The sequence below is a fragment of the Carlito syrichta genome, unplaced genomic scaffold (genome assembly GCF_000164805.1).
Source record: "Carlito syrichta isolate Samal-C Ts95f unplaced genomic scaffold, Tarsius_syrichta-2.0.1 Scaffold303270, whole genome shotgun sequence".
Lineage (NCBI taxonomy): Eukaryota > Metazoa > Chordata > Mammalia > Primates > Tarsiidae > Carlito > Carlito syrichta.
The window spans coordinates 205,723-218,438 of NW_007247366.1; the positions used below are offsets into that span (position 1 = coordinate 205,723).

General features: G+C 48.8%; 1 protein-coding gene across 5 annotated transcripts in view; it reads right to left on the bottom strand.

Annotated features, from left to right (window-relative positions):
• Positions 1-12,716, bottom strand: part of SHISA5 (shisa family member 5) — a 29,040-nt gene that overhangs the window by 2,512 nt on the left and 13,812 nt on the right. For 2 of the 5 annotated variants that reach the window (XM_008058258.2, XM_021712439.1), the window contains one exon: positions 4,487-4,567. In XM_008058258.2, the coding sequence (XP_008056449.1) occupies positions 4,487-4,567 (81 nt within the window). Of the gene's footprint in view, positions 1-870; positions 1,076-4,486; positions 4,568-4,897; positions 4,910-12,716 lie in introns of those variants that run through there. The other 3 variants (XM_021712437.1, XM_021712440.1, XM_021712438.1) reach the window with 3 other exon arrangements.

Consider the following 12,716-nt stretch of genomic DNA (forward strand, 5'->3'; position numbering starts at 1 on the left):
CAGAGGCTGAGGCAGAAGGATCGCCGGAGCCCAGCAGGTCAAGGTTGCGGTGGCCGGGAGCGGCCACTGCACTCCAGTCTGGGTGACAGCGTGAGACTCCAACACAAAAAAAAATAAAAATAAATAAAAAAAAAGAAAGAAAAGGGCAAATACTTGGTAACTGCACCAAGCACACTGAAAAATTGAAAGAGCTTTGTTAGCTGCAGGGTCCGTCCCCCACAGACCCAGGGACAGTGTGGGTCCCACCCAGCCTCATCCAGGAGAAGCACAGCCTCAGCAGGGCCCCTCACCACAGCCCAGGCATGGATCTGAGGACAGGCCCTTCACACTCCAGACTCAAGGCTCAAAAGCACCCCGCTAAGCCAAGCACTGTGGTTCATGCCTGTAATGCCAGCACTTTGGGAGGCTGAGGTGAGAGGATTGCCTGAGTCCAGGGATTTGAGACCATTCTGGCCAACTTCGTAAGACCTCATCTCTACAATAAATTAAAAAAATAGCTGGGCATGGTGGTGCATGCCTGTGGTTCCAGCTACTTGGAAGACTGAGGCGGAGGGATGGTGGGAGCCCAGCAGGTCGAGATGACAGAGTGAGACTCTGACTCAAAAAAAAAAACCAAAAAAACAAAAAACCCCCTGCGCTCCCAAAGCAGGAGCCATCAGCCCCCATGCTGTCCAGGACCAGGTCCCAAGACAGGATCATCAGACCATAGGTATCTTCTGCCCAACCAGAGGCAGGAACAGAGCAACATACACACATTCACACATAACCAATGACGCGTGACCCACAGGGCCATCATCATCTCTAGAGCTCTCTCTGTCTCTGTATATCTCTGACTCTCTCTCACTCACACAGTATGGCGCCCAAGCTCACCCCATGTTAGCCTCTGCCTTCACCCAAGGGCTTCCTGCAGCCCCGGACTTCCCCTCTTTCCATCATGGGCCACTCGGTTTCAATCTCCTCCCCTTTCGGGGAAAAGGAAAGCAAATCTCCTCCAACTGACGTCAGTGGCAGAAGGACAGACCCAAGAGGCCCTGTACCCACCCTCTTAAAGATACAGTACGGCCCAGGCGCTGCAGCCACGCCAGCAGCCAAGGAGCAGAGAAGGGAGGAGGGGATGCTGAGGCGTCCTCCCAGGCTGCTTCCCTGAGCTTCCACCGGCCTGCAGGGGCCCAGCCTTGGAAGGCAGCCAGTCCACTACGGCTCTGAGAGGTGCCCTAGCCTCCTGCATGCCCTAACCACACTCTCTCACCTACCCCCCCCACCCCCACAACCCACCAGCCTGGTCCCAGCCATCTTCCTAGAAGAACACCTTCATCTCTCTAGGCCCAGAGCCTGACCCTGGGGCCCTGGCTGACACGCAGGCAATAAGCAAGGGCCAGCCTGACCTCTCTGTTCCTCTCCACCAGCATGTCCTCCAAGTCACTAATCTGTCTCCCCATGTTTCCCTGGTCACCCTGCTGGAGCCACCTTGCAGGGTCCATCATGTCACTCTCCACTCTAACACCTATAGTTCCTGTAGCTCTTGAGAACACATAGAATTTGCTTTATACTTGCTTGCTAAGTTGTGCATGTATATCTATCTATACTTTCCTGTGTATACATTATAGTTGACAATAAAAGAATAAAAGAAAAATCTGCAGCCAGGCTCGGTGGCTCAGCCTGTAATCCCGTGCTTTGGGAGGCTAAGGTGAGTGAATTGCCTGAGCCCGCGGGTTCAAGACTCACCTGGGCAACTTGGCAAGACCTCATCTCTACAATAAATAAAAAATTAGCTGGGTGTGATAGCGCACGCCTGTAGTTCCAGCTACTTGGAAGGCTGAGGCGGAAGGACTGCCGGAGCCCAGCAGGTCGAGGCTGCGGTGGCTGCACTCCAGTCTGGGCAACGGAGTGAGACTCCAACTCAAAAAAAAAAAGAAGCCAGGCTCGGTGGCTGTAATCCTGCGCCTTGGGAGGCTGAGGTGAGTGGATTGCCTGAGCCACGGGTTCGAGACCCGCCTGGGCAACTTGGCGACACCTCATATCTACAATAAATCAAAAATCAGCCGGGCGTGGTAGCATATGCCTCTGTAATTCCAGACTGGAGTACAGTGGTCACTTCTGGCCACCGCAGCCTCGACTGCTGGGCTCTGGCGATCCTTCCACTCAGCCTTCCAAGTAGCTGAAACTACAGATGTGCACCACCACACCCAGTTAATTTTTTAAAATTTATTATAGAGACAGAGTCTTGCCAAGTTGCCCAAGCTGGTCTTGAACTCCCAGGCTCAGACAATCCTCTTACCTCTGCCTTCCAAAGTGCTGGGATTACAGGCGTGAGCCACATACCTGGCTAATAACATAAATCTTAATCTTTAATAAAAATAAAATAAAACTCTTTACTAAACCCAAAACACCACTGAGACCCAGCAATGCCTAGAACCTGCCATGGTGCCACTGAGGCCTATGCCTGGGCTGCCTCCAGGTCCATACCGGCTGGGCATCTCCTGCAGGGCCATCTGGAAGCCCTTGTTCCTGTGTCTTAGTGTAGAAGGGGCACTCCTGGATGTGGAGGGAGGTTGTGTATGGAGGTCTCAGATTCCAAGCAGTCCCAGGATGCTGAGGAAAAAGCACCATGCACTTCTTCCCCTCCTCCACTCAAAAGAGTCCTGCACAGATTCTGCTGCAGCCAGTGAGGCCCTACACCTGCCCTGCTCACAGGGCAGGATGGAGCAGGACAAGAGCCCACACCTCATATCCAGGCCCAGAGCCCAAGGTCACTTCCCTCAAAGGAGTAACCAGGCCTGGGCAGGTCTTTTCTTTTCTTTTCTTTCTTTTTTTTTTTTTGAGTTGGAGTTTCACTCTGTTGCCTCGACTGGAGTGCAGTGGCCGCTCCCGGCCACCACAGCCTCGACCTGCTGGGCTCTGGCGATCCTTCCGCCTCAGCCTTCCAAGTAGCCAGAACTACAGGCGCGCACTACCATGCCTGGCTAATTTTTTATTTATTGTAGAGATGAGGTCTCGCCAAGTCGCCCAGGTGGGTCTTGAATCCTCGGGCTCAGGCAATTCACTCACCTCGGCCTCCCAAAGCATGGGATTACAGGCTGAGCCACCGAGCCCAGCGAGGTCTTTTCTTAAAAGGAGATTCTAGCCGGGCTCGGTGGCTCAGCCTGTAATCCTGCGCCTTTGGAAGGCTGAGGTGAGTGGATTGCCTGAACCCTCGGGTTCGAGACCCACCTGGGCAAATTGGTGAGACCTCATCTCTACAATAAATCAAAAAATTAGCCGGGAGTGGTAGTGCGCGCCTGTAGTTCCAGCTACTCGGAAGGCTGAGGCGGAAGGATCGCCGGAGCCCAGCAGGTCGAGGCTGCGGTGGCCGGGAGCGGCCACTGCACTCCAGTCTGGGTGACAGAGTGAGACTCCAACTCAAAAAAAAAAAGGGGATTCTAGATCCACCAAGGCAGGAGATGGACAGAAAGCAGAAAAGACTTCAACCAGGAAAACACACACATGTGGCTGCACACCCCTTCCATCCTCATGAAGTGTGTGTCACAACACCCGTTGTGATGGCAACATGACAGGACAGGACCCTGGCCAAGGCGACTGGTGTTTGAGGAACAGGGCTGCTACCTGGTCTCCTGGGATGAGGGTTCTGACACAGTAACCTGTGTCCTAAAAGCTGGACACAGGGACCATGACATCATCATTGTCCCATCACCTCGTCCCACCATTATCCCATCACCGAGCACTCACCACCTCCACCACCACCCTCATGACTGTCACTATTGTCACCATTACCCCATCATGATATACCTTCCCCCATCTACCATCACCTCATGCCCACTACTCCACTGCCCTATCACCATCATCTTTTGCCACCACTGCCCATCACTGTCAATCCCTCCTCTATCAGAACCTATCAGTCACCTGCTGCCCCAACCACCACCTAGGTCAATATGACTCCCACCTCTAGCCTTTCAACTGTTAACCCCCAACCACAGTCATCCTCATCCCTACCACCCCAGCACACTATGAAGACAAACTTCCCAACATAAGAAGCAAGGGTCAGCCAGGCTTGGTGGCTCACACCTCTATACCCAGCACTTTGGGAGGTGGAAGCAAGAGGATTGCCTGAGCTCAGGGGTACAAGACCAGCCTGGGTAACATGGCAAGACCTCATCTCTACAAAAAAATTTTAAAATTAACCAGGCATGGTGGTACATGCCTATAGTTCCAGCTACTATGAAGGCTAAGGCAGAAGAATCACCTGAGCCCAGCAGGTCGAGATTGTGATGGCCATGAGCTTGCCACTGCACTCCAGCCTGGGCAAAAGAGTAAGATTCTGACTCAAAAAAAAAAGCAAGCGTCCTTGTGGTCAGAAATGGTAACAGTTTCTTTGGGGCTTCATCCCAGTGACTATGTCACCCCGTCCTCACAGCCCTCATCCTGGCCCACCCGAGCCCCCTTGTCACCTTTACTAGGAAGATGCACCCAGCCTGCAGGTTTTATTTACCCTGACATGGGGTCGCTGTCCATGCTAGAGCGAAACCTCAGCGGCGAGTCCAGTTGTTCCAGTGGCTCCCCGTTGGGCATGCTGCAAAGAGGAAAACTTGTGATTACACACTTAAGCCCCATCTAGCACACCAGGAACAAACAAGCACTACCTTAGGGCACACAAAAAACATATACAAATGCTACCGTGAACTTCTAGCTCCAATGGCCTCCTACAGACCGGCTATGACCACACCAGGATCTCATACGACATTGCACATTCTCTCCGGTTCATGGACCATCTCCAGGAGAGAATGTTATTGGGTTGCAAAACAAGTCTCAATAGCATTTGAAAGGGCCAGGTATGATGGCTCATGTCTGTAATCCCAGCAGTTTGGGAGGCCAAGACAAGAGGATTGCCTGAGTCCAGGACCTCGAGACCAGCCTGGACAGCTTGGCAAGACTTTGTCTCTATAATAAAATAAAGATAAGTAGCCAGGCTCGGTGGCTCAATCTGTAATCCCGTGCCTTGGGAGGCTGAGGTGAGTGGATTGCCTGAACCTGTGGGTTCATGACCCGCCTAGGCAACTTGGCGAGACCTCATCTCTACAATAAATCAAAAATCAATAAATCAATAAATCAAATAATTAGCAGGGTGTGGTAGCGCACGCCTGTAGTTCCAGCTACTTGGAAGGCTGAGGCGGAAGGATCACTGGAGCCCGCTTCCGGCCACTGCACTCCAGTCTGAGCGACAGAGTGAGACTCCAACTCAAAAAATAAATAGCTGGGCTAGGTGGCTCAGCCTGTAATCCCGCGCCTTTGGGAGGCTGAGGTGAGTGGATTGCCTGAGCCCGCGGGTTCGAGACCCGCCTGGGCAGGCGAGACCTCATCTCTACAATAAATCAAAAAATCAGCCGGGTGAGGTATGCGGTATGCGGTGGCCTGGAGCAGCCACTGCACTCCAGTCTGGGCGACAGAGTGAGACTCTAACTCAAAAAAAAAGAAAAATAAATAAATAAATAAATAAATAAAAGTTAGCTGGGCATGGTAGCACAGACCTGTGGTTCCAGTTACTTGTAAGATTGAAGTGGAAGGATCTCCTGAGCCCAGCAGGTCGAGGCTGTGGTGGTCATAGCATACCACTGCACTCCAGTCTGGGTGACAAGAGTGAGACTCCAACTCAAAAAAAAAAAAAAAGGCCGAGCGCGGTGGCTCAAGCCTGTAATTCCAGTACTTTAGAAGGCCAAGGCAAGAGGATTGCCTGAGCCTGAGGGTTCACAACCAGCCTGGGCAACATGATGAGACCTCATCTCTACAATAAAATTTTTAAAATTAGCTGGGCATGGTAGCTCGCGCCTGTAGTTCCAGCTATTTATTTATTTATTTATTTATTTATTTATTTTGGAGCCTCACTCTGTCGCCCAGATTGGAGTGCAGTGGCCACTCCTGGCCACCGCAGCCTTGACCTGCTGGGTTCCGGTGATTCTTCCGCCTCAGTCTTCCAAGTAGCTGGAACTACAGGCACGCACTACCACGCCCGGCTAGTTTTTTGATTTATTGTAGAGATGAGGTCTCGCCAAGTTGCCCAGGCAGGTCTCAAACCCGCGGGCTCAGGCAATCCACTCACCTTGGCTTCCCAAAGCACAGGATTACAGGCTGAGCCACAGAGCCCGGCCTAGTAGTTCCAGTTATTTAGATGACTAAGGCGGAAGGATCACTGGAGCCCAACAGGTTGACGCTGAGGTGGCCGTGAGCGTGCCACCGCATTCCAGACTGGATAACAGAGACTCCAACTCAAAAAAACAAAAAACACAAACAAAATAAAACAAAAAGAACCCAATAAGTTGTATAGTGTTAAATAAGAAATCATAAAGGAAATTAGCAAATATGTAGAACTGAGTGATAATGAAAACACAACATTTGTGAAACACAGCTAAATTTGTGAAAACAAAATTTGTGAAACATAGCTAAAGTAGTTCTCAGAGGGAAATTTATGTCTTCCATAGCATTTAACAGGAAATGGAAAAGGTTAAAAATAAATAGGATGGTATTAAACTCAGTAAGCTTTTTTGTTTTGTTTTTGTTGTTGCTGTTGTTGTTTTTGAGTTGGAGTCTTACTCTATCACCCAGGCTGGAGTGCAGTGGCACACTCATGACCACCCCAGCATTGACCTGTTGGGCTCCCATAATCCTTCCACCTCAGCCTTCTAAGCAGCCGGAACTACAGGTGCACACTACCACACCCGGCTTATTTTTTGATTTATTGTAGAGATGAGGTCTTGCCAAGTTGCCTGGCCTGGTCTCAATCCCATGGGCTCAGGCAATTTCTCTCACCTCCGTCTCCCAAAGTGCTGGGATTACAGGTGTGAGCCACTACACCCGGCTAGGAGAAAATATATATTTTTTTGAGTTGGAGTCTCACTCTGTTGCCCAGACTGGAGTGCAGTGGCCGCTCCCAGTCACCGCAGCCTCGACCTGCTGGGCTCCGGTGATCCTTCTGCCTCAGCCTTCCAAGTAGCTGGAACTATAGGCGCGCACTACCATGCCAGGCTACTTTTTTGATTTATTGTAGAGACGAGGTCTTGCCAAGTTGCCCAGGCGGGTCTCGAACTCGCAGGCTCAGGCAATCCACTCACCTCAACCTCCCAAAAGCATGGGATGACAGGCTGAGCCACTGAGCCTGGCTGGAGAAAATATATATTTTTAATTATTTATTTATTTTTTATTATGAAGTTGTGGGGTACAGTTAAGGGTTAGGTATGCAATTGTGTTTCATTCAGGCACCCTGTTGATATGGGGTGTTTCCCCGTTCCCAGACAGATATTTGTTACTGTTAATCCCATCTCCCTCCCCCCATCATAGTTTCCCAGTACTGTCAGTCATTTTCGTATAGTATTGCACTGGATGTTTAAGGTCCATTATATGAGTGAGAACATGTGATACTCAGATCTTTGTTTCTGTGAGAGGTCACTCAGTATTACAGACTCTAGGTCCATCCAGGTTGCTGCGAAATTCATGATTTTGTTCTTTTTTATGGCTGCGTAGTATTCCATCGTGTATATGTACCACATTTTTTTTTTTTTTGAGTTGGAGTCTCACTCTGTCACCCAGACTGGAGTGCAGTGGCCGCTCCCGGCCACCGCAGCCTCAACCTGCTGGGCTCCGGCAATCCTTGCGCCTCAGCCTTCCAAGTAGCCGGAATTACAGGCAATGCGCTACCATGCCCAGTTGATTTTTTTATTTATTGTAGAGATGAGGTCTCGCTGCCCAGGCGGGTCTTGAACCCGCGGTCTCAGGCAATCCACTCACCTCAGCCTCCCAAAGGCACGGGATTACAGGCTGAGCCACCCAGCCTGGCTTGTACCACATTTTTAAAATCCAGTCCTCTTTTGACAGGCAGCATGGCTGTTTCCAGGTTCTTGCTATTGTGAACAACGCTGCGATAGACATGCGTGTGCAGGTATCTTTTTTATAGAGTGATTTGTGTTCTTCAGGATATATTCCCAGTAGGGGGATTGCAGGGTCATATGGGAGGTTGGTATTTAGAGCTTTTAGGAAACGCCACACTGCTTTCCACAGAGGTTGCACTAGTTTACACAGAAAATATTTTTTAAGAAATCATTGTGGGCCGGGCTCGGTGGCTCAGCCTGTAATCCCACGCTTTGGGAGGCTGAGGTGAGTGGATTGCCTGAGCCTGCGGGTTCGAGACCCGCCTGGGCAACTTGGCAAGACCTCGTCTCTGCAATAAATCAAAAAACTAGCCGGGCGTGGTAGTGCGCACCTGTAGTTCCAGCTACTTGGAAGGCTATGGTGGAAGGATCACTGGAGCCCAGCAGGTCGAGGCTGCGGTGACTGGGAGTGGCCACTGTACTCCAGTCTGGGCAACAGAGTGAGACTCCAACTCAAAAAAAAATCAGTGTGAAAGATTTGGAGAACAATATAAGAAATACAAAGCTGAGATACAGTGGTGGCAAAGTTGGGAACAAAAGCCAAGATGAGCCTGCCACCCAAGGTCCTTTCACTCCTGGGTGCATTAGCCAATTTCAGAGAGACAGCTGAGAGACTGAGCAGTACTTCTGGAAGCTTCAAAAGACCAAGGTAGTTGGGCTCGGTGGCTCAGCCTGTAATCCCAGCGCTTTGGGAGGCTGAGGTGAGTGGATTGCCTGAGCCCGCGGGTTCGAGACCCGCCTAGGCAACTTGGTGAGACCTCATCTCTACAATAAATCAAAAAATTAGCCAGGCGTGGTAGCGCGCGCCTGTAGTTCCAGCTACTTGGAAGACAGAGGCGGAAGGATCACTGGATTCCAGCAGGTCGAGGCTGCAATGGCTGGGAGTGGCCGGTGCACTCTAGTCTGGGTGACAGAGTGAGACTCCAACTCAAAAAAAAAAAAAAAGGCCAAGGTGACAGGGATCAGATCCAGACCCACCAGGTGGAGAGGACCCTGTGTACTAGGGCTAGGACCTAAAAAGCTGTACCTAGAGAGAAAGGGAGAAACTGAGTAGGCAGTTCAGTTTTTAACCATTTCAGTCTCTGCCATCAAGCCAAGGTGATCATAGAATGCCAGAGTTCCTGGCAGAAGCAACATAAATCCTCCCTGGAGAAAGTGCTGAGCTCCGAATTTCTATTATCAACCTTGCAAATACAATGTTAGGCACACAATCCAAAATTTTCAGGAACACCAGGAGACTAGACAATAAGAACAGAAGACAGCAGAGACAACTGAAACAGAAATATCCATAAGGTCTTCAAATACTGAAGTCATCAGACATTCATGGTAATTAAACAATACATACATGTCACAAAGATTAGATAGTGAAATTAAAGAAAAAAGAACTTAAAGAGATTAAGAAAAGATGGAACAAGCTGGGCACGGGTGGCTCACACCTGTAATCCCAGCACTTTGGAAGACGGAGGCAAGAGGATTGCCTGAGTCCAAGGGTTCAAGACCAGCCTGGGCAACTTGGTGAGACCTCATCTCTACAATAAACCAAAAAATTAGCTGGGCATGGTAGCCTGTAGTTCCAGCTACTTGAAAGACTGAGGTGGAAGGATTGCCTGAGCCCAGCAGGTAGAGGCTACAGTATCTGTGAGCATGCCACTGCATTCCAGCCTGGGTGACAGAGTGAGACTCTGACTCAAAAAAAAAGAAAAAGATGGAACAACAATTTAGAGAACTTAAACACATTGGATATTTAGCTGAAGAGATACTGAAGCAAGTGTTGAAGCAGCCTGGATCTTCTTGACTGCTTATAGTAAAATTCAAGAAAAGAGAAATAAGTTGCTAAGCAAAAAGGAACCAGAACTTAAAGATTTGGAAATTTCTCCATCTATCATACTGCAGAGAACACTTAAGAGTGCAATCCAAAAACCATGTGGTAAGGAGATTAGAATGGGTGTGAATCAAGAACCTATCAGACACTTTAGCATAAATGCCACCAGTTTGAACTGACGGGAACAGAATGAAATGCAACTAGTGAGGGTTGAGGGCTTCTTGGATCCTACAAGACTGGACCATGGCACTATCTGGCTGTGAAGGGCACTGTTCTTCAAAACAAGGAAAGAATCCCAAAGATAATTAAGACAACATCAAGCCTGCCACTTTCCCCACAGACGCAGAATGCACAAGCCAATAGGCAGGGGTGCCGCCACCTCAGTTTTGAAAGGTAATGACCACCACCCATCAGAGCCATGGGGTGACTACCCTCACTGCAGTGAGTTCAGAGGGCAGAGCATCTAGCAGAAAGAGGATTATTCTCAAGCCTTAAAGTCTAGTGGCGTTTGCCTTGCTAGATTTGAGAATTTCTTGGGACCCTTCACTTCCTGCAGATTTCTCCCTCTTGGATGGGAATACCAAGCCTCCACCTGTCCCACTACTGTATTTTGGAAGCACATATCTTCTCTAGTTTCAAGCTGGAGAGGAAGTGTGCCTCAGGATGAATTGTCTCTTTGGTCTCATCCGTATCTGAGTTAGGTAATATTTAGATGAGATGTTGGACTCTAGACTTGAGAGTTGATGCTGAAATGAGGTTAAGAATTTGGGGGCTCGGCCAGGCTTGGTGGCTCAACCTGCAATCCCAGCACTTTGGGAGGCCGAGGCAAGTAGATTGCCTGAGCCTGCGGGTTCGAGACCTGCCTGGGCAACTTGGCGAGACCTTGTCTTTACACTACATCAAAAATTAGCTGGGTGTGGTAGTGCGTGCCTGTAGTTCTGGTTACTTGGAAGGCTGAGGCGGAAGGATCACCGGAGCCTAGCAGGTCAAGGCTGGGGTGGCCGGGAGCATGCCACCGCTCTCCAGTCTGGGTGACAGAGTGAGAGACTCCAACTCAAAAAAAAAAAAGAATTTGGGGGCTATTCAGATGAAGTGAATGTATTTTGCACATAAGAAAGACATGAATTTGGAGGAGCCAGGATTGGGATGCTATGGGCTGAATGTGCCTCCCCAAAATGTGTATGTTGAAGCACTAACCTCCAATGCGATGATATTTGGAAGTAAGGCCTTAGGAGGTAATTATGTTTAGATGAAATGATGAGGGTGGAATCCCCACAATGATGGGACTGATGTCCTTATAAAAAAAGGAAAAAATTTTGATTTCTCTGCATCCATGTACCAAGGAACGGCCTGTGAAAACAGTCAGGAAGACAACCCTCACCAAGAGCATGCTGTCACTCTGATCTTGGACTTCCTGCCTCCAGAAATGTGACACACAACTGTTTATTGTTTAAGCCATGTGGCAGTCTGAACTGACTAAAACACACATGAAACATTCAGCAAGTTTTACCAAGAATATGCTGGGCCATGGAATTAAGTTCCAATAAATCTCAATACACAAAATTTTTAAAAAATTATTATTATTATCATTATTTTTAGAAACAGAGTTTCACTCTATTGCCCAGGCTGGAGTGCAGTGGCATGCAAACAGCCAACACAACCTCAACCTGCTGGGCTCAGGTGATCCTTCCACCTAAGCCTTCCAAATAGCTGGAATTACAGGCACGTGCCACCACGCCCAGCTAATTTTTTGATTCATTGTAGAGATGTGGTCAAGTTGCCCAGGCTGGTCTTGAGCCCCTGAGCTCAGGCAATCCTCTCACCTCGGCCTCCCAAAGTGCTGGGATTTTAAGCGTGAGCCACTGCACCTGTCCTATTTTTGTTGTTGTTGTTGTTGTTGGAGTCTCAGGCTGGAGTACAGTAGCACACTCATGACCACTGCAGTCTTGACCTGCTGGGCCCAGACAATCCTTTAGCCTAAAGCCTTCCAAGGAGCTGGAACCACAGGTACACGCCACCATGCCTGGCAAATTTTTTTATTTATTATAGAGAGACTAGGTCTTGCCAAGTTGCCAAGGCTGGTCTCAAACCCATGGGCTCAGGCATTCCTCTTGCCTCAGCCTCCCAAAGTGTTGGGATTACAGGCATGACCACACCCGGCCAGGAGTAGATTTTGAATGTTCTTATCACAGAAAAATAAGTATGTGAGGTCATTTTAACCATTCAGTTATGTATACATGTTTCACAAGAAATATAATATTGTATCCTATAAATATATACAATTTTTGTTAGTTATAAAAAGATATAGATCATTGTCATTTCCTAGAAGGTTTTAATTTTAGCAGTTTTGGTGATTGTGTAGAAATATAGCATTATGTCATTTTCAAGATTTTGGTCTTTTGGCTGGGGGTAGAGGCTCATGCCTGTAAATTTTAGCACTCTGGGAGGCCAAGGCTGGAGAATTACTTGAGGCCAGGATTCCAAGACCAGCTTGGACAACATAGTGAGACCCTGTCTCTATAAAAAAATTTAAAAATTAGCTGGGCATGGTGCCTTGTGCTTATAGTCCCAGTTCCTTGGGAGGCTGAGGTAGGAGGATTCCTTGAGTCCAGGAGTTTGAGCTATAATTGTGCTCCAGCCTGAGCAACAGAGTGAGACTCCAACTAAAAACAAAACAAAGTATACAATGTATTGTTATTATTAACTGTAGTAGCTATAATGATATACAATAGAGCTCTTGAACATATTCCTCTGGTTTAACTGAAATTTTGTGTCATTTGACCAACATCTCCAACATTCCCCCACCCCCTAAGTCTCCGGTAACCACCATTTTATTGGTTTTTTTTTTTGAGTTGGAGTCTCACTCTGTGGCCCAGACTGGAGTGCAGTGGCCGCTGCCGGCCACCGCAGCCTTGACCCGCTGGGCTCTGGCGATCCTTCCGCCTCAGCCTTCCGAGTAGCTGGAACTATAGGCGCGCGCT